Source organism: Leptonotus elevatus, chromosome 2, assembly GCF_054856555.1.
Source record: "Leptonotus elevatus isolate MCC_2025b chromosome 2, RoL_Lele_1.0, whole genome shotgun sequence".
Lineage (NCBI taxonomy): Eukaryota > Metazoa > Chordata > Actinopteri > Syngnathiformes > Syngnathidae > Leptonotus > Leptonotus elevatus.
This window is the reverse complement of record NC_141240.1, coordinates 41052615-41072258: the sequence shown is the minus strand read 5'-3', so window position 1 is coordinate 41072258 and position 19644 is coordinate 41052615. Positions and strand designations below refer to the sequence as shown.

The window sequence follows — 19644 nt, the reverse complement described above, 5'->3', positions numbered from 1 at the left end:
ACTAACAACAGACAGCATAGCCATAACACATGACAAATCTGTCAATCTAAAGATTAATACACAATCATAGGCAGGAAATTGCAATCATGTGGTTATTATAACCGTATTAAACATAAAATGGCAAACCCCATTAACATTTTTTTTAATTTTTTATAGGAACCGCATGCGGCACTGTGCTGTTTGAAGGCCAACCAGATCATTTAATTCCTGCCACTTCCCAAGTATTTGCACATAATGACCTGTTTGTCATGGCAGGAAGAATGATTGGGCATTCTTTCCTTCATGGGGGCCCTTGTCTGTTAGGTATTAGCCCAGCAGTAATTCATGTGTTGCTTGGTAAATCACCACAGACAGCGACAATCATGTTAGAAGATGTGGCAGACATGGACATCGGGGAGACCATACGCCCGGTAAGTACGGTAAAGTGCAAGGTTATCCATTGGAAAACATTGTCATTCAATGAAAAAATATGGACTATACTTTTACTTTTTAAATGTAATTTATTGGAAATAAATGTGCGGTATTTTCTTTTTAAAGCTGTTTGAGAATCAAGAATCTGCTGGAAAGGAAGAAACAAGTGAAAAAAGAGGACTCAATGAGTGTCAGACAACGGCTGTTAATGACCTGGCATTGGCATGGGACATGCCTATATTAACGGCTAGTAACAGCACCTGGCTCCTTCACAATCTACTTCAGCATGCAGTAAGTGTGGCTGACTAGCGTTATATCCATCAAAAGTTGTCCTACTTAAGTGTCTCCTATCTAACAGTATATCATGCTTTGATAAATGTACATTTTACACATTACCTCTGTATATGTAACTGGATAGCCGATAGGCCAATTCCATATTATTACTCTCAATAAATGTTTCTCGGCATACAATTGTTAACTTTGTATACATTTTTACTGTTTTACTTTATATTTTAACCATTTTGTAATTAGTTATAGCTGTGTAGATGTAGGTATAATTATGTTAACTCAGTATGGCTGAATGAATAGAAATATATTCTTATCTGTGTTACTTTCATGAGAAAGAGCAACGGGTCTGTCTATTCATTCGCTATCTCTAAATGGGAGGGCCGGATTCTGCTGTGTCGGAAGGGAGTCAGGCTTATTGTTATTGTATTTTTTCTAATCTGATTTATACCCATGGGAACGGATTCTCTTGTATTCATTCAGTTGTAACCAGGTGTGTTGTGGGCTGACTTTTCTATGAACCCTCTTTTGAATAAATAATGATGTGGGCTGGAGAGAAGACACATTTGAACAGAGCACTGCTTGGGTGACTTCAATTGTGTGATCAGAAGCTTCTGAAAAATATTCACCTTTGCAAGGGGACTTCTTCACCAGGATCTCACCATTCAGTTAATTGAACACGCAAAGAGTACAATACTTAATATTGTCTACTCTAACACAATCCTATAGGAGGATCTTTGATGAAAAATGTTTGCGCATGCGCGGTTGGTTGTGTGACAGAAAATGATAGCGGGCTCAGTCGCGCTGTATAGATGAGACGTCAAACAATATCGCCCATTTCAAGGCGAGGAACAAGTCAGGGTGGCTGTTGATCATGCTTTGGAACACCTGAATAAGACTGAAAAAGAAATATGACTTAGTGTTTTTTTATAGCTACTGCACAAACTCGATTTCTTCGTTTTTTAAATCCTCTCCAAATAACAAATCTATAGGCTCAAGTAATTACCGGTAATAAAGTGAGCCTCACAAACCCTGTCAGCATCAACTGGAAACCAGGCTTTGAGCATCAAATTATACCCTCCTGATATCTCGCAGCCATCACAATATGTCACAATGAACATTATGTCACACACGATCCTCGAATATATTTACCGTATTGAAATTGGAGAACATTTGATTTACGATGTTTATAAATTTATTAAACATAAACAAGAGGACTTCAGACATTTTACAACTTGCCTTAAATACATGTATACATTATATGCTTAATGAGGGTTGTAGGAGGAAAATTGTACATTTTTTAATAAATGAATTATAACTAACTCAACAAAAGATGCCTCTGCCAAATCTAATATTGGGGTCTAAAGAACTGAGCGATAAAAGAAAAAAGGGGTCGTCAAAGCAGCACATACTGTCCAGTGTCCACTTGTTAAAAAAATTGTGACCACCTTGCCACACCTGCCTCCCGGCCCAACACTAAGAGCCTAGGAGCTGTATATGTCTAATCTGTATGTATACCTATAGTATATATAGTAGTCTTCTCTCAGGATGGGAGAGGTAAGATGGTCGCCCTGTGGCTTCAATGGCTTGCACGGTGTGTATGGGCGATCGGCTGTACAGCAATATATACAGACCAGTGTTTGAATGTGCACAGAGTAATAATTGAATTGAATTTACTGCATGTATATATTTACTTGGAGTCCCTTCATCCATACCTCACTCACCCCTGTGATACTTTAGGGTGCTCGGCCGAAACTCCCGCCAACTCAAACAGCTGAAGCAAGGACTAAAAGAAACCCTCATTATGCTGTTATTGGAGTCTCGACCCGATGCAGTGGCATCAGTTTTTCCAACAGAAACAAAGTCTGAGTGCAGTGTGGAGGTATTCAATGAAGCATGTCTAGGATTCTAAAATGTCTGTAATTTTCAAAATAAAATTTTTTGCATGGGAATTAACTGGAATTTATGGGAATGCAAACGGAAGATTTGATTTGACTCAAGATTGACCAGATAACTTAATTACACTTGGGTTAAATAAATACCTTTTTTTTTTGTTTTTTTTAAAGGTTGTGCGAGTTTGAGTGAGCCTGCTCATGGGCATGTTGGGGGGAAGGTTAGGGTTTTCTTTGTGCTGTACTATGGATGTTTTACTCACTCAACGCTTTTGAGTTGCAATGTAATGTATGAAAGGAGCTATATCAATTTTGATTTGATGTGACAGTCTGGCAAAACAAAAAAATATTTATTTTTTCATTAGGGTTAGTTCAAGGTTGCAAAGATGTTTGCCAGACCCACCACCCATCCATCCATTTATTACCGCTAATCCGGAGTCGGATTCACGGGGGCAGCAGCTTTAGGAGGGAAGCCCAGACCTCCTCAGCCACTTGAACCAGTTCCTCCGGCTGGATCCTGTTAGAGTAGACAATATTAAGTATTGTACTCTTTGCGTGTTCAATTAACTGAATGGTGAGATTCTGTTGAAGAAGTTCCTTTGCAAAGGTTTTAATTACCAGAAGCTTCTGGTCCACATAGACAAACCATCCAAGCGATGTCTCTGTTCAAATGTGGCTCCCTCTCTCCAGCTCACATCGTTATTTATTCACAAAAAGGGTTCAGAAAAAGGTCAGCCCACAACACACCTGGTTACAACTGAATACAAGAGAATCCGTTCCCATGGGTATAAATCAGATTAGAAAAAATACAATAATAATAAGCCTGACTCCCTTCCGACACAGCAGAATCCCCGGAACCTCCCTTTAGATTACGAATGAATAGACAGACCCGTTGCTCTTTCTCATGAAAGTAACACAGATAAGAATATAGGTCTATTCATACAGCCATACTGAGTTAACATAATTATAAACGGCTAAAATATAATTTAAAACTGAAAAACAATGTTAATAACTTAAAAATCCCTCATTTGAGCTCATAAGAGCTCAACACATTAAAACATTTTTTTTCAATGGTTGTGTGGTAAAAATAATTATCCTTAAAACATCCCTTTAGCAGAAGAGGAGGTAGTTTAGCAATCATTTGACATTAAAAAACAATTTGATACATTTAAAAGATTTTTAGTGAAATAAGCATAGCATATGTGAGGCTTAACATAAAATGTTGTTCATTAAAAAGTGTCGCAATGTATCGGCAGACGAATATGTGTTCTTTGAAGCCATCTTGTGATGAAGTTCTTTGAAGGTCTTTTTTTTTTTTTTTTTTTAATGAAAAGAGTGTCGCAATAGTTCGTCTCTTCTTTAAGAATTTGGGGTAGACTACCCAAATTCTTCGATTTGTCACCTGGGATTATTCTGCCCAAAATGTGACTGATCAAAGGAATGATTGCCCAAGAAAAGGCACTTGCTCTTGATCCGTTGACTGATGTCCTCAAACGGCAGCTCCGGAACCGGGCACGGATTCAGCTGACGTGGCTCCAGGTCGGAGGTGATAAGATTGATGCTCCAGTTGTGGAATTTCGTCTCTCCTTTCAACCTGAGAGCATCAGTTGATGAGATGGCCGAGCCTGGCACGTCTCCTTTCCAGTTGTGGAATTTCTCCTCATCAACCCCCTGGGGCCGTTCTCCTGAGTGCAGAAACTTTTCATTTTTAGTTTCTCATAAACTCACATAAATTTTATTTGGAGGAAAAAAAACCCTGATAGTTTTTGTTAGTTGGGATTAGTAAATGTTATTTGATTAAGATCCGTAGGTCCTGTGCTGTTGGAACAGGAAAAGATCTATTTTTGTGACATTAAAATAGAGCCCAGCCCTTGATTGAGTTGAATGACATTCGCTCATTCATTAATATAAGACAGAGCTTGTAAATATTTATCTTTCAAATAGGTTTTGTTCAATAATAGGTAATTTTTTACCATGACTTAATTTGTTCTAAATTTGCATAACTGTGCCTTTCATATCTCTTATTCTCTTCCCAGAATCCCATGACCGGCCGAATCCTGGCATGCTGGGAAAAACTCACATATATTCATATTATCTATACTCTTTTGCAAACACTGGGCTCCAAACATTACATTTTTCAAATATGATTCTGAGATAAAAGATATAATATAATATAATTACCTTCATTCGGCGAATATGCATTATTGTCCTTGCTTGCTTCAGACTTACTTTGCGATCGATTTCCTCTGATAGATTTCTTCAAACTGTGGATTATCATTTTCAAACTCATCCTGTCAATTGGAGTGTAGGCCGATACCCCACAACCTTTTTAATTTCGTTTTTAAGTTTGATTTTAATTTTCTAACTCGTCTACATTGGTTAAATTCTTAAACATAAACTCCCTCATTTGACAAAGATCCACTGATTTTTTCAAACACGTCAAGATAAAGGGAGGACAAAATAGAGACCTCATGACTCAAAAGACGTCATAAATAACTCAACCCTCTAAATCAGGCTATGCGATAAACAAAAGAGCTACAAAACACTATAAAACTAAACATAAGCAGATACAACTTAAGACACTAATATATGATGACTTTGGGGCCATAAAAATAGAGGTAACCATATTACTCTAATTCTCCTAGAGTCCCGAAAATTATTTAAACTGCCAATTCTCCTAGAGTCCCGAAAATTATTTAAACTGCCAATCAACCTCACCTCTTTTATAGATTAGTGGGGCTGAGGATAAAATCACACAAAATTCACAAATATCTACCATTTCCTAGATTCAATCAAACTAAAAATCATCTTCAAACTGCTAATCTTTCACATATTAGCGGGGCTCATAAAAAACACAGCACACAAAATATTTCTGGGATTTATAAATCACAGTGCTGTTAAAAAAAAATAAAAAATCAAACTTAGCCATCAAACTCTTAGTTAGTCTTTTACTCGTTACTACTCATTCTATTCTATTATTTATTTTATACTATAGCTGCAGCTGGACGAAGTCCAAAAAAGTTCCTCACGGGGAAAATAAAAATATATCATATCATAACATATTAATAAAATTCCCATTGTACCAATTCAGAAACTGATTCTCCCAAAAATATATGCAAAAATTTAGTAGGCTATAGATTGAAATAAATTTTCTCAATCCCTCATTTCAAATTTACATATGTCGTTTTCAATTTTCTGAAATATCTTGCTATAGATCACAGTTCCCCACTCAACACATTAAAAATGCCTTGCATATCACTATGTAGCATTTTACTGAATGGATCACATCTCATTCCGACCACCAACTTTCTTTGTCCAGACCCCCAGCAAAAGGCAGGACGGCAGCTGTTGTCAATGTTCAGTCCTGGCCAGCATGGCGGCTGTTGTGGCAGCAATGTTCAGAGCAGGCATTTAGATTTCCTCCGGATGCAAAACAGCCATAGGGGAGAAGTCACTAGAATGAGGCGTATACACAGTCACTGGGCATTGAGGAATTTGAACATCATGTTTTTCTTAGGCACAGGACGAGAAGACTGTTGCTCTGCGGCTTTAGACCTTTGATCTCTGCCACATCCATTCAGACGCTGTCTGCAATGTGGATCCGATGACACACAGTCTTTCTGAGAGCTCACCTGATCAAAAAATGCACATTCGTTGATACAATGCTTTAAAAATGCCAGACTGAGGATATGGGATCATAGCAAGACAGTTCACTCCCTGCTTTCTCAAAAATGTTTCGTAAAAAAACACAGCCTCTTTATTCATTTCTTTTTCTTTTTTTTTCAATACCCCTTCAAATAGCTACTAGCCATACAACGTATCAGCAGCTGGGGCGCATCAGTGAAGGCCATCAAACCCTCATCTGCCTTGGAACTCAAACATCAGTTTCTGAAATGACACACTCAGAATTTTTTTTTTATTAAAAATCATTATCAACATGTCAATTCCAAAAACATTCATAACTCCTTATTCAACTATCTTACTTCCAGCCACAGCTATAAAGATGTAGGCATAATTATATCAACTCTCAAACAAAATGCCATTATTTTATCATTACTCTTTATTCATTTGTCCCGAAAAGGGAAAGTTAACAAATTAACCATCGTCATCAATCATTAAAGTGTAAAGATTTATTAGCTCAGTCAAATACTATTACTTATTTTATATTGTTTATCATTCCTCTTACCATTTTGACAAAAAAAGAGTCCCATTACGAGGACACATTATGCTCACAGCGCACAGCCCAGCCCCCACCTTTTTTTCTAACCTAGAAACGGGGGAAGGGGGGGGGGGAATCTTAACATTATAAATCGCAAAACCTATTTTATCATATTCCCATTAATAAAACAAACGGCACTATCACAACAGTATCATCTCACACAAAACAACACCAAACTTAGTTAAAATATTAAAGAAAAACAAACAAAATCCCCATATGCACACTTCTCACTTACAAACCCCCACCTTTTTTTAGAAGCTAGGTCACACACTCAAATGCATACGCACACACTCTTCGGTCATTATAAAAAAATAAACGTTGTTATTCCTTCAATTCGTTGTCTACAAATCTTATAGCATTTAAACTGCAGTTTTATACGGTGATTTCAGTAAACGGGTAACTTTGAACAACCCATCCGTAAACTGCTCCACAAATGCTGGAGTCATTTTAGCATCAAATTCAGCCTTTTTCCATTACCAACAAAGAAAATACAAAAGTCTGACATACCATTTTGTCCAGCGAAAGCTTTGTATACAATCGATCCATAGTTCGTTTTTTCATTGTTCATCGACGCTTTTATTTTTCGCTGAACCGGAAGCGCATTCAGGACAAACCATTCTGTATCCGGGTCGAAATCGCCTCCATTTTTGTTTGTAGTTTTTGATGTATACATTCGGTTTTAATACAGTGACGTCTCACTTTTAGTATTAATAGTTCAATATGTTAACACATATGGCCACACACAGACAGACATAAGAATTACGTGACCTCTCGTTTATACACAGCGGTTACCCAATCCCGCTGAGCTAAACTGTTCTCCCTTTATTGCAAAATTTCTGCAAGGCGCATTTTCTTAAGAAATTGTCACGCACTAACGAACTCAACCGTGGAACAAAAGGAATTCAAACGGGAATCCTGACCTCAAAACTACATATTGTAGAAGTGCCAACAAAATAAATCACGTAATCTCTCGATTGCAAATACAGTGATACAAAATCCAATCATCGCTGTAATCAACCTGGACCCCTTTCTGTTCAATTTCAAACAGGCGCTTTTTTTAAAAAACATATTACGTGTAAATAGGACTTTTTCAATAAGAGCCATGAACAAATATGATACTCGTCCCCAAATCGGCCAAAACTGCTTAAAAAGCAGAGCGCATACCATAATCTTCAATATATATTATGGTCTAAGGATTCTTCATAGCGTTGACGAAAAACAAAACAAATCAAAAAATTAACCGCTATTTCTTCCTGTACAAAAAAAGCTTCATCACTTCGAGTCTGCATCACGTCACCTTCAAATGCACCACTCCACGACGTGTTTAGTTCAATATCGTCGGAATTATCACAACTCACAATAGAACGACATCAAACTACACTCGTTCACACAGATCTCTTTTAAATTTAGACAATTTTGGAAGACGAAAAAACCAGCTGCAGCGGACCAGACAGACAAAATTTCTTCTACGTGGATAAAGATCTCCACTTACCGGAATTAATATGGCGCCAGAAATTCCGCCCGTCAGGGAACGCCGCAGCCTGCTCAACGTCAACAACACCATCCGTTTGGTTCAACGGAGGAGACCATTCGTTATAATTCAGCGTCGGCGGTCACCATTTGTTAGAGTAGACAATATTAAGTATTGTACTCTTTGCGTGTTCAATTAACTGAATGGTGAGATTCTGTTGAAGAAGTTCCTTTGCAAAGGTTTTAATTACCAGAAGCTTCTGGTCCACATAGACAAACCATCCAAGCGATGTCTCTGTTCAAATGTGGCTCCCTCTCTCCAGCTCACATCGTTATTTATTCACAAAAAGGGTTCAGAAAAAGGTCAGCCCACAACACACCTGGTTACAACTGAATACAAGAGAATCCGTTCCCATGGGTATAAATCAGATTAGAAAAAATACAATAATAATAAGCCTGACTCCCTTCCGACACAGCAGAATCCCCGGAACCTCCCTTTAGATTACGAATGAATAGACAGACCCGTTGCTCTTTCTCATGAAAGTAACACAGATAAGAATATAGGTCTATTCATACAGCCATACTGAGTTAACATAATTATAAACGGCTAAAATATAATTTAAAACTGAAAAACAATGTTAATAACTTAACAATCCCAAGGCGTTCCCAGGCCAGCCCAGAGACATAGTCTCTCCAGCATGTCCTGGGTCGTCCCCGGGGTCTGCCGCCGGTGGGACATGCCCGGAACACCTCTCCAGGAAGGCGTCCAGGAGGCTTCCGAACCAGATACCCGAGCCCCCTTAACTGGCTCCTTTCCACGCGGAGGAACAGCGGCTCGACCCTGAGTCCCTCCCGGATGACTGAGCTTCTCACCAAATCTCTTAAGGGAAAGCCCGGACACCCAACGGAAGAAACTCATTTCGGCCGCTGTGTGGCAGACACTCGCAAAGAAATTTCAACATGTTCATTATTCCTTTGCGATTTACATAGAATGTTTGGTGCCGTAAATATACTTTGCAAGTGTCTTGAGAACATCTTTGCAACCTTAGAATAAATAATAATTAAAAACTGACAACAAAGAAAAACTCGCTACATGCACAGTCCCTTGCATGCAAACCTTTGACGCACAATTAGATACAACCTTTAAGCCCATATCCAAATGAGAGGGAGAGTGTTTGCTTAGGGTTAGGGTTATATTATTGAATATTCGTCATCATATGTTCAGTTATGCAAACATTTTTAATGTTTTTTCCTTGTTCCAAGGAAATTTTGATTTGGAATCATTTTCAGTGAACAATTCCAACCTTGAACAAAGTCTGATGAGAAATCAACAATCACATGTTCTCCTCAGCAGGATACACATTTCATTGTTAGGCTGTTGAGACCACAACATCAGCCTTCACACAATTAACACCCATGTGTGGATTGACCATATGTATAAATTAGAGAGAAAATTGTAAAATAGAATGAATTGGTTCAATGCCAACTATGGTGCCATAATGATTGTCTCATTTGCTGTCCTAGGTTGTTTTGGACCTAATCAAATGGCCTGAGGAATCTGGGTTGGACGATGAAGATGGTTACTCCGTTGACTGTAGATGTAGAATAATGGGGTACTTGCGTCAGTTTGTGGGGACAGGTAAATTACATGTTGATATTTGTGCACATTTTGTAATGCATAAATGCAGATTTTCAAATGTGGTTGAAAATCAAGGTTTTTTTAACCATTTTTTCTTGTTTATGAACACAAGTTGTATTATGAGTATTAAGCATAAGCATACACATATTGCTACAAGGCAGAATTTTAATTTATAGATACATCTGTGATTTGATTTTCTTAAATGATCATCCTCTAGCAGGGATCACTTTTTTTCCCAGATGTTGCAGAACCTGTTTTTTCTCAAAAAAAGTAAAAGTAATCTAATTGATTATTGTTACTTAATAGCATGCACAACTTAATTCCACTTTTTTTTCTCCTTTTTTTTAGAGTCTCAAGAGAATCTTAAAAGACTCCTGAAGTTCTGGGTGGGATGGGAGATACCCATGCCAGATATGAAAGTGGAGGTGGTGAGAGCGGAACATCCCACGTCTTCTACATGCTTCCAAAACTTAAAGTTACCTGGCCACTACAGCCATTACACAGAATTCAGTGACCATTTAAAGAACTGCATCGCCACAACTGATACTGGTTTTGGTTTGGTATAGATCAAAATCTTTATTTCATTACTTTAAATAATGTAGTTCTGATGTTTTGCTAGATAGGTTCTTATTACAGTTCATTGTCAATTTGTACGAAAAGACAATATATAGCACTAAATTATAAAATGTAATTTAGTGCAGGCAGTTTTAAACAAATAACAGCCCAGAAGCGCTTGGCTAGACCCTACACATAGTTTATACTGTGCATGTAGTTCACTGCAGCCAAATAATGGTCTACTCCCATGCGTGTAGAAGGTCCTGCTGGATCCACAGCAGCATGGAGTCCAGCCAGTTCTTGAGGTGTCAAAGGGCAGTCAGTTTCAGGCACATAGACACAAGAGTCGGTGTTGCTGGACACAAGGCCACTACTCTCCCAGTTTAGGGGGATGTTCAAATCCTGTAGTTGATATGAAAAACAATTCATTGTCTACTGTTTAAAGTAAGTTTTGCTTACCAATTTTTTAAAAGTACTTACAACATCATTAGACTCTTGTACATTATAGTGCAGTCCCATGTGCCACAGTTGGTTCGGGGTACGATTTCCCTCGCTGCTCATGGGATGACTGTCCCAGCCATCTTTAAAAACATCAAGCTGGGCTTGTAAGCGAGGAATGAAGACATAATGGCAGCAGAAAAGGTGAACACTGCTGGACAGGTCCAGGAGATCATCTTCCTCCATTTGGTGCAACGCAGCATAGTAGAGGCAAGTGACTGCTGTGTAGACATCTCGCCAAAGACGTTCAATTCTGAAATGTCAATGTAATTGTGCCCCCCCCCTTTTTTTTTTAATTAAAGAAGACATTTTAAACCATGTAAAAAAGTGAATCATATTTGGACAAACAAGCAACTGGGTGCAACAATTAATCAACTACTTGGCTATCCAATTAATTATTTAATCATTTTTGAGAGCATGTTTGAATTGTTCTAAATCCTTTTAAATTTAAGCATTTCAATGGCAAATGTTTTTTTTCTATTATCAACAAAAAAAGTAGTTTAAAATGATAAATGCAGTTTCATAAATGAAACAAACATTCCATTAATTTCAAGTAATGAGAAAGTAAGGGTGATTAAAAAAAAGAACATAGCAGAATTCTTTACCTTTATTTTGTACATTATTACTATTTGTATGTGTTGGAATGTCACCTTTGAAAATTAGATGTTGCATCTCAAGGGGATATCCTATAAAGCTACAAATCAAATGAAAATTTAAAATCATGCGATATTGCAAAAATGAAAAACTGTAGCTTGGACTTGTGTCGTAAATAGCTTCAAGTTTTTAGGTTTTACAAGTGTTAGTGTTTACCACTGGCAGTAAAGACAACCGTAAGTTGCCAATGTTGATTGCAACTGTTACTTGGTCTTTCATGTAATTGATATTTGATGGAAGTGGTGGAACATAAACTTTGTCTTTAACATACCACCACAAGAAGAAAAAAATAAAATCACACACACAGAGGTTCTGCCAGGCCAATTACAGCCATCGACTGCTAAGTGAAGTTTTCATTCAGTTCATTCTTTTCTCTTCTTCAAATAGGCTAGATGTTGCCCGTGCTGCTGGTGGTGGCCACATTAACCACTTCAAAAACAAGAATAATTTGAATGTATTTACATGTGTCTAACCGGAAGTTTTCTGTGTTGTTGTTATTATTATTTTTTAATATTGCATAGATTTTGGCGTATTATTTTTTCTTTTCTTTTTTACTCACCCTGTAAACTTACAAGGTTATGAATGTGGTAGTTCCATAAAAATGAAGTGTCTTCTAAAGTACCTCTGATTATGCACACTTTTCCCTGCAATGAAGCTGTTTTTGCCAACTCCTCTTGTGGAGAACATCAGCTGGGCTACATCCACATTTTCCACCCCATGGTCACCACGAACCCTTAAGAAAATGTAACAAAAATGAGAACTCCTATTAATTATGCATTACACTTCACTGAAACGAAAACCTTAAAACAAGTCAATGGTTAGAACAGGTAGATTTACACTATTAAGGGTAGGATAGGCTAGGTGATGATGTCTGACTAACCTTTGAGGTAAGCCATACTTCTCAACAGCTTCATTGAAGAAGGCAAGGGTTGTGGAGGCTCTGTTATTATTTGCAACAGCAAGATACATTATCTATGTGAGAAGAATGGAATTGTCCCATTGTGACTTCAAACAACTGTACTTTTTATTTTCAAATGATCAAAGTACGTTAACAATAACAATATCAATTTTAAGTGTCAATTTCAAAGCTCTTAACAAATACAATTTCAATAACCTTTAACAGTCATGTAGTAGTTAAAACAGGATTATATTTAAAAAGGTAAAATGCAACAATAATACTCAATGCAATTGGTGTAATGGCACTTGAGAATATCTCATTCTCTACCTTGCATCTGTTTTAAGAGATTCCATAAGAAATGAGTCTTTATAAAATGTCAACAAAGAAAACATGTAATCTAATTCTCAGACAAAGAGTGCCAGCGAAGTCTTAGCATAAAGTCACAGGTAACATGATGGAGTTTTGATTTGTTACTGTAAGTGCAATTAAAGCTTTTCAACTAAAATGACTGTAAGTAAGAGTATTACAGTACTATTATGTTACCATTGAAGAATACAAATGCAAAGGTGCTCCCAAAGAAAATGAAACCGATTTCTGAGGTAGCCATCCTAAACTAGTACTACAATCTGAAGGTCTTCAAAAACAAAAAACAACTAATCACAATTGAAATGCCTGATTCAATGACAAAAAGTTTAGACGTTTAAAGGGAATATCCAATTATTTATACCTTCCTTGAGAAACCATCGATTCCTCCAAATATCACCATATTGTACCTTCAATGACATTTGAGATAAAGAAAAACATTAGGTATTATCACTTTTTTGCACATAGTTAAGTCATGTACAGGTAATATGTTTTGATTTGAAAAACATAACCAACCTTATAAGTTTGTGGTTTGTGTCTATATGCATCAGCGATCTTGGGCCTGGGACAGAGTATGTTCTGCGAACAACACACCTCAATGCTGACATTCTCAGCACAATTCCTGCTGTGTCAACCCTATGCATCGATGCACGAATCCTCTGCCACTGTACACGATGCCCCTGTGCCCGCAACAATCCCATCATTAATCTGTACCCAGCATGTGGGTTGCAGTGGTGTGTTTGTGACACCAGGTTGTCAAGCTCATCATTAGTCAGTTGACCGTACAAGGCCCTAACAGACATAGCCCAGCTCTTCATGTTTCTCTGCAGCGTCCACCGAGAAACTCCTAAAAGTCTGGCAATGTACGCTGCAGATAGCCCTATGCTGAGGAGCTCCGAAACATATTCCCTACATATTAAAATTTTTGGACAACCAGGTTTTGTTCTCCCCACAGGAACCGTTACATGAAGCTCCATTTCATCTTGGGCAGAGAGTAGACCATGCACATCAGTAAGGGCTTCATACACTTGCTGAGGGATCTGAATTTGGTTAGCTAGTGCACTCAGTAAAACCATGTCCTGTGAAATTATAAATTGTAGATAGTCCAGGTCCAGAGGGGCACGCTCAAGGGCAGCCGATAGTCTGTTATGGAGTTCGGGCCAGTAAAAGATTCAGCAGCAGTTCCTAGAGAGAAATATAGGGTGTCCATAACATGTTTACAATTTTTAAAACAATATATTACAAAGGCAGTTGTTGAGATGTCTTAAACAGATTTGTTTTATTTTAACCAGTGTTTGTTAATTAAAGTATTCATTCATATTGAATTTATTTGTTTCAGATACTGTGTTGATGGATGGTAAACCTGCAGCAAACATGGCAACAAATCGAGTACCGTTTTCATGTGCTTGGTGTAAATGATGATGCCCATATAGAGGTCTATTAAATTAAGTTTAAAAAAAAACTCACACAAATGAAGGTACTTAAAATATCTCAAAATTGTTATAATTGTGAAGAGACTTTTGGGACACTCTGTATAGGTCGTGTGTAATGTGCATTATTATTGATTACATTATTATGCAAACAGGAAGAAATAATAACAAAAAACACACCATTAATGTCAAGGCAGTAGCGATATTCCGCTCACCTGCTGCTGCAGCGAAGAGCTGTTGCTCTGATCGGTCATTTTTCTAGAAGGCAAAACAAGATAAAGAACACTATGGAGTCAAATGTGTACATACATAACATCGATTGGGTGCATCTTCCCTCCAGTACCTGTCAATGGCGCATATGTGAGCTACATGAATTAGTTTGTTAGCCAGCTAACTAATACAAGAAATAACAATTTTAACCAACACAGGGGAGCAGCGCACTGCACCATTCTTGGCATATAATGAAGTAGTTTAGTTGTTCATTGTTGTCATATAGCCACAATATTCCAAAGCATGAGATGCAATTACGTCCGTGGCGCCAGAAATGACGATAATGACTAGACTGCTTTAGCATGAAATCAAATGCCAGCTAGCTAGAAAGCTAAATATGTGATGCTAATCATAAAAACAGGTTGGATGACCATCGTTTAAACAACAATATTTGAAAGAATGATGAAGTAACATAATACTTACCTTGTAATAGCAAAAACCAAAAGAGACTGAAGTATTCTTAATATGTATGTTGGTTGGCGACGATGTGTCCTGCTTGTATCCTTCCGCGAGTCCCGCCACCGTCGTTCGCTAAACCAATGAGGTTGCGCTCCAATCCGCTCAAATCCTTCTCACTTGATTGGTCAAAACAACCCTTCATTACACCAGAGCCCGCCCCCTTCTTTACGAGTACAAATCACGGCGCTCTACAAGTACAAATTAGTTTTGCTCCATTTGTAGCGCGACAAATGGGGCAAAACTCACGTCACTGAACAGCAGCAGAAAACCCACTTGTGACTCCTAGTGGAGACTTCTTTGACTACAAGTTGTCATTTCTACAGGTACAAATCACAACTTTTACAGATACAAATTTATAGTTTTTGTACAGGTACAAAAAATTTTTTGTACAGATTACAAATCATGACTTTTACAGGTACAAATTTGTTTTTACAGATACAAATTTGTTTTACACATACACATTTTTTTTTTACAGGTACAAATTTCTTTTACAGACACAAATTTGTTTTTTTACAGGCACACATTTTTTTTACAGATACAAATCACGACTTTTACAGATACAAATTTAGACTTTTTTCTACAGGTACAAATTTTTTGCACAAGTTAGTTTTGCACCATATTTACCTCCATATTTGAACGTTGTGTTATCCGGCTGCTGTTTTAACAAGATAGGTAAAGTTAAGTGCTAGACATGGTAGCCTACATGCTAACTACACCTGCTAGCGCTAGCTAGAGCTAGCAGATCTCACTTTAAGGTTTTAATGTGCAGTAAAAGAAAACAAAAACAAAGAAAAGTTTGAGTAGGCTCTAAATCTCAATTGTGTATATCCCTCGTTGCTACAATATACAGTAAGGTTTTTGTCTATTCTGTCGTCGTTGTGGTGGGGGTGGGGGAGGGGGGCGTCGGTTGTTGAGTGGCGTGTCCTGCTCGACCGTGTCGCGGAGCGGCGCCGATGAGGGATTTTGGAAGTATTTTACACTGTTAAATGACCTTCATTGATTGACTACAGCACACATTTGTAAATTGTCAAAGCTGCCTTTATTTTCCCCCTTGAAAGATTACCGTTGGTTTCTGTAGCGATCGTTTTTTTCACGGCCATCCAGAATATCCATCCATTTTGCCAAACCGTTTCACCTCATGGAAATTAATCTAAAAGAAAAAAAAAGTAACAATGTTATTACAATACCGTTTTCTTTGTTAATAAGTAAACAAGGAAGTCTATAGTGGATCCATTTTTTTCTATTGTTGAGGATTTATTCAAGGCTCTGCATTATTTATAATCAATGAACTATACAATGTGTGATGTTACTATACTTCAATTGATGACGGTTTCTTATTTTTATTACAATGACACCACTGCCTCATTAGACTCAATGTACATTTTTAATGTTTCATACACATCTGAGATTAACTACAAATTTTATCTTGAATCTTTTAGCGATCCGCTGAGCACTGTGCGAATTGGAAAGCTGCTGACCGTGATACTTGGATTTCAAACCTTCAGCACCGCCTTGGACTTCCACCTCATCTACCTGCTTCCATCTTGCCCTCAAACAACATAATACATATATAAGATCTACATCACAGAGTCTAGAACGCAAATACAGCTCAACTTGCACTCAACAGCACATTACAAACACTCTAATATCATTACTTTACTATTTTGTTGTGTTTAAATTGATTTCCTTTTTTTACTGCCAGTTTACTTTTGACTTTGTCTTGGGAAGTTTTTTTTCTTTTCTTTTTGCTTACAGTAAAGGTTGCTGTAGCAGCATGCCGCGGAAGGGGAAGCGTTCCGAGGCAGCCAAGCGCCGATGGAAGAAGCTGGACCTTGCTGCTCCGGAACTGAGCCCAAACATCGCACCCCAGCAGGTACTTTGCCTCTATTCAATTCTGCACTTGGCGGTGGTGTATTCTGTGTTGAGTTATTTTGAGTCACACTGCTAGGTCCTCAATGTGCTGTATATTTTGTTTTCAGCCTCGGTCCCCACCCTCTGCCACCAGTGATGGGACCACGATGCAGTCTCCAGTGAACAAGGTACGAGTTTCACGCCATATTTTAGCAACAGTTTATCATTTTTTTATTACTATTACACTTTTTTTTAATATCCTAAACATTTGCAATGTGTATTTAGAAGGCCAGAGTCCGAACTTCAGCTCCAGCCAGTCGGCTCGCCACTGTGGACGCCCGCTCCCCACCGCATACCTCTACTGTGGCTGCCCACCAGGTATGTTCCACAGCAGGCAAAATGCAATTAACTTTGTTAATGTGCAATACACATTATTTCCGGCTACAAATATAGAGTCAAGCAGAAAAAAATGCTAAAATGCTTATGTAAAAAGCAGTCTGTGTATTCAAGACACTCAATAGTAATGTAAGAAAATCCTTTATTAAAAATGGACTACCAACATGGTTCAACACATGTGTTGAAACATGTACCAGTACCATGTACCAACTATGCCATGGTACCAGGGCATAGTTTGACAAATATAGAGTGTATGACTGAGCGATATTTGTGCATTGCTTTATTCATGTCAAACTAATTCTGAATTTAATTGTGATGAAGTCTGTTTTCTACAAGATTTCAAAAATTTTACTGATGTCAAAAATGAACTCACTAACATTGATCACAAATTTGTGAGATGCCGAGCCCGGATAGATAGACAGATATTTCACATGGTTTCTTTTAAGTTACATAGACCAGATGTAAATAATAACTAAGACGGTTATATTTAATATCTAATGTTTTGTTTTAGACTTCATGTCTATCTAAACAGTGTATGTCATTGTTTTGTCAAAAACATATTTCTATATGCTTCCTTTATACTATAATCTAATCTGGTACAATCTGCTGCCTTTCTGCTCATGTATTTGATCAGAAAATTCTAGCAAAATTGAGCAATTGTGACTGTATTTCAGACACAAACAAAAGTATCAGTTAAGTCCTTGAATCTCTTTTGTGATTAAGAATTTCATGAATAAACCTGGCCTGAATTAACATCACTTGTATGTACAAAATACCTGGTCAATTTAAATTGAAACTAATTTAACCTATGTTTGCTATTTACTCTGCATTATGGTGACTGCACATGCCTACAATTGTGTAATGTCTATGCTTTATGTTTTAGGTGTCCCCTGTTTGTGCCAAGGCTCTGGTACCAGGTCAGTCATAATTTTAATTGCTTTTGCAGCAGTTTTACAATCGATTATTTTAAACAATTCCAATATTTTGCAGGTTCATATACACTCAAAGTGGAACATGTACTTGTACTGTGCATTGTCAGCAATTGAAGTTGAGACTTGACATGGTATTCTGTGTGTGCATCATTTTAGGCAGAGGCACTGGCTGGCGCCACAGAGTTCGGGAATGGCCAGTTTCAGCTGTGACTGGGCGGAGGCACAAACTGGTCATTCCAGCACTGAACCAGGACAACACGGTATGTTTTATAATCAACTCTGCCTTTATAACAAATTAACAACCTTCATTTGTGTCTATTTTTTTAAATTACCTCTTTCCTTTTTTCAATTACTACTTTTTTTTTTCTTTTGTAATAGTTTGTCCTGGTTGTTGGTGACTCCCACCTGCGAGCCATTGCCGATGGGGTTGTGAAGATGCCGGAGGGACGTTTCTCGTTTGCCGTGATGTCCACCCCGGGTGCCAGGGCCTCCGAGTTGCGTGCTGAGGTGCTGAATGCTGTTCTGCCTCGGTCACCCGAGGTGGTCTGCATTTTGGCTCCCAGCAACAACTTGGGCCGCCCCATCGCTGAGGCAGCGGCTGACTTTGGCCAGCTCTTGCACACCGTCTGCAGCCGCTGGCCCAACGTAAGTTCACACATTTCCTTCATATAGATCATACATTTAAATTTCAAGTATGTACTTGCATATGTCAAATATGTTCTGTTTAAAATACATTTCAGCCTTTTCCCGTAGTTAAACAGTTAATGAATATTGAAGGATGGAATATGAATGAAAGTTCATCTTGCTCCAGATGTATATTTTACAGTTTTAAACTTTGTGCAGGTCGTTGTGCTGGACTTCCCCCCTCGTCTGAACGTCGAGCTGGCCCAGCAGGACCTTCTTCGCCAGGAGTACAACCGGGTGGCAGCACTTATGGGTACGTTCCATGTTGAAAATTGTTTTCACACACAAAGTTCTACTTTTCTTTAAGTCACCTCCTGATCTGATTTCATTGGTGTCTCAGCGGGGGGGGGGGGGGGGGGGACTCTTGAGCTAATAATGTTTTTTCCTTTGATACTGTAGGTATTCGCTACCTATCTGTTGCTGGCCACTTCCCGCTGTCACATCTTCACTTGTGGTGTAGAGACGGGGTAAGTACATTAGTTGCTGCAAAAAACAAACAAACATTTTATTAGTGCTCCTCCTATCAAAAGTATGTTTGTAGATGTATAATATTTTTTCTGATCATGTCTGGAAGGTACACCTCAGTGACAGCGATGGGATGTCGGTGCTTGCGCGGTTGCTGTGGGCTGCCGTCAACCTGCGGATGGAGAGGACTGCACCACCTGCACCACCTGCACCGGCTGCTCCTCAGCGTTCGCCACCAGCTCGAGTGTTCAGACCAAAAGTGGTTGTTAAGGG

The 19644-nt window shown here is 38.2% G+C and overlaps 2 protein-coding genes and 1 long non-coding RNA gene across 3 annotated transcripts; 2 read left to right on the top strand and 1 right to left on the bottom strand.

Moving 5' to 3' along the window:
- The first annotated feature begins 309 nt into the window (after positions 1-309).
- LOC147180059 (uncharacterized) lies at positions 310-9894 on the top strand. Its single transcript, XR_015093979.1, has 4 exons — positions 310-410; positions 538-702; positions 2437-2578; positions 9802-9894. It is a non-coding gene; the product is annotated as an uncharacterized LOC147180059 (long non-coding RNA).
- A 569-nt stretch (positions 9895-10463) lies between these two features.
- On the bottom strand, positions 10464-14053 carry LOC147180058 (uncharacterized; the record flags this gene model as incomplete). The annotated part of the gene is made up of 6 exons (XM_086067105.1): positions 10464-10873; positions 10955-11222; positions 12246-12356; positions 12504-12595; positions 13249-13294; positions 13401-14053. Coding segments are annotated over 6 exons (1383 nt in total), but the record flags the coding sequence as incomplete, so codon positions are not given.
- A 2736-nt stretch (positions 14054-16789) lies between these two features.
- LOC147180057 (uncharacterized) lies at positions 16790-17529 on the top strand. Its single transcript, XM_086067104.1, has 4 exons — positions 16790-16916; positions 17023-17082; positions 17180-17272; positions 17488-17529. Exons 1-4 carry the CDS (start codon positions 16818-16820, stop codon positions 17527-17529), a joined length of 294 nt encoding a protein of 97 aa, XP_085923230.1. The 5' UTR covers positions 16790-16817.
- The last annotated feature ends 2115 nt before the right edge of the window (positions 17530-19644 follow it).

Bases quoted from the DNA above. Each gene is read 5' to 3' on its own strand.
- LOC147180057 (XM_086067104.1), top strand. From the start codon at position 16,818: ATGCCGCGGAAGGGGAAGCGTTCCGAGGCAGCCAAGCGCCGATGGAAG. The intron at 16,917-17,022 runs GTACTTTGCCTC...TTTTGTTTTCAG, and splicing joins CAAACATCGCACCCCAGCAG to CCTCGGTCCCCACCCTCTGC. The intron at 17,273-17,487 runs GTATGTTCCACA...AACATGTACCAG, and splicing joins CTACTGTGGCTGCCCACCAG to TACCATGTACCAACTATGCC.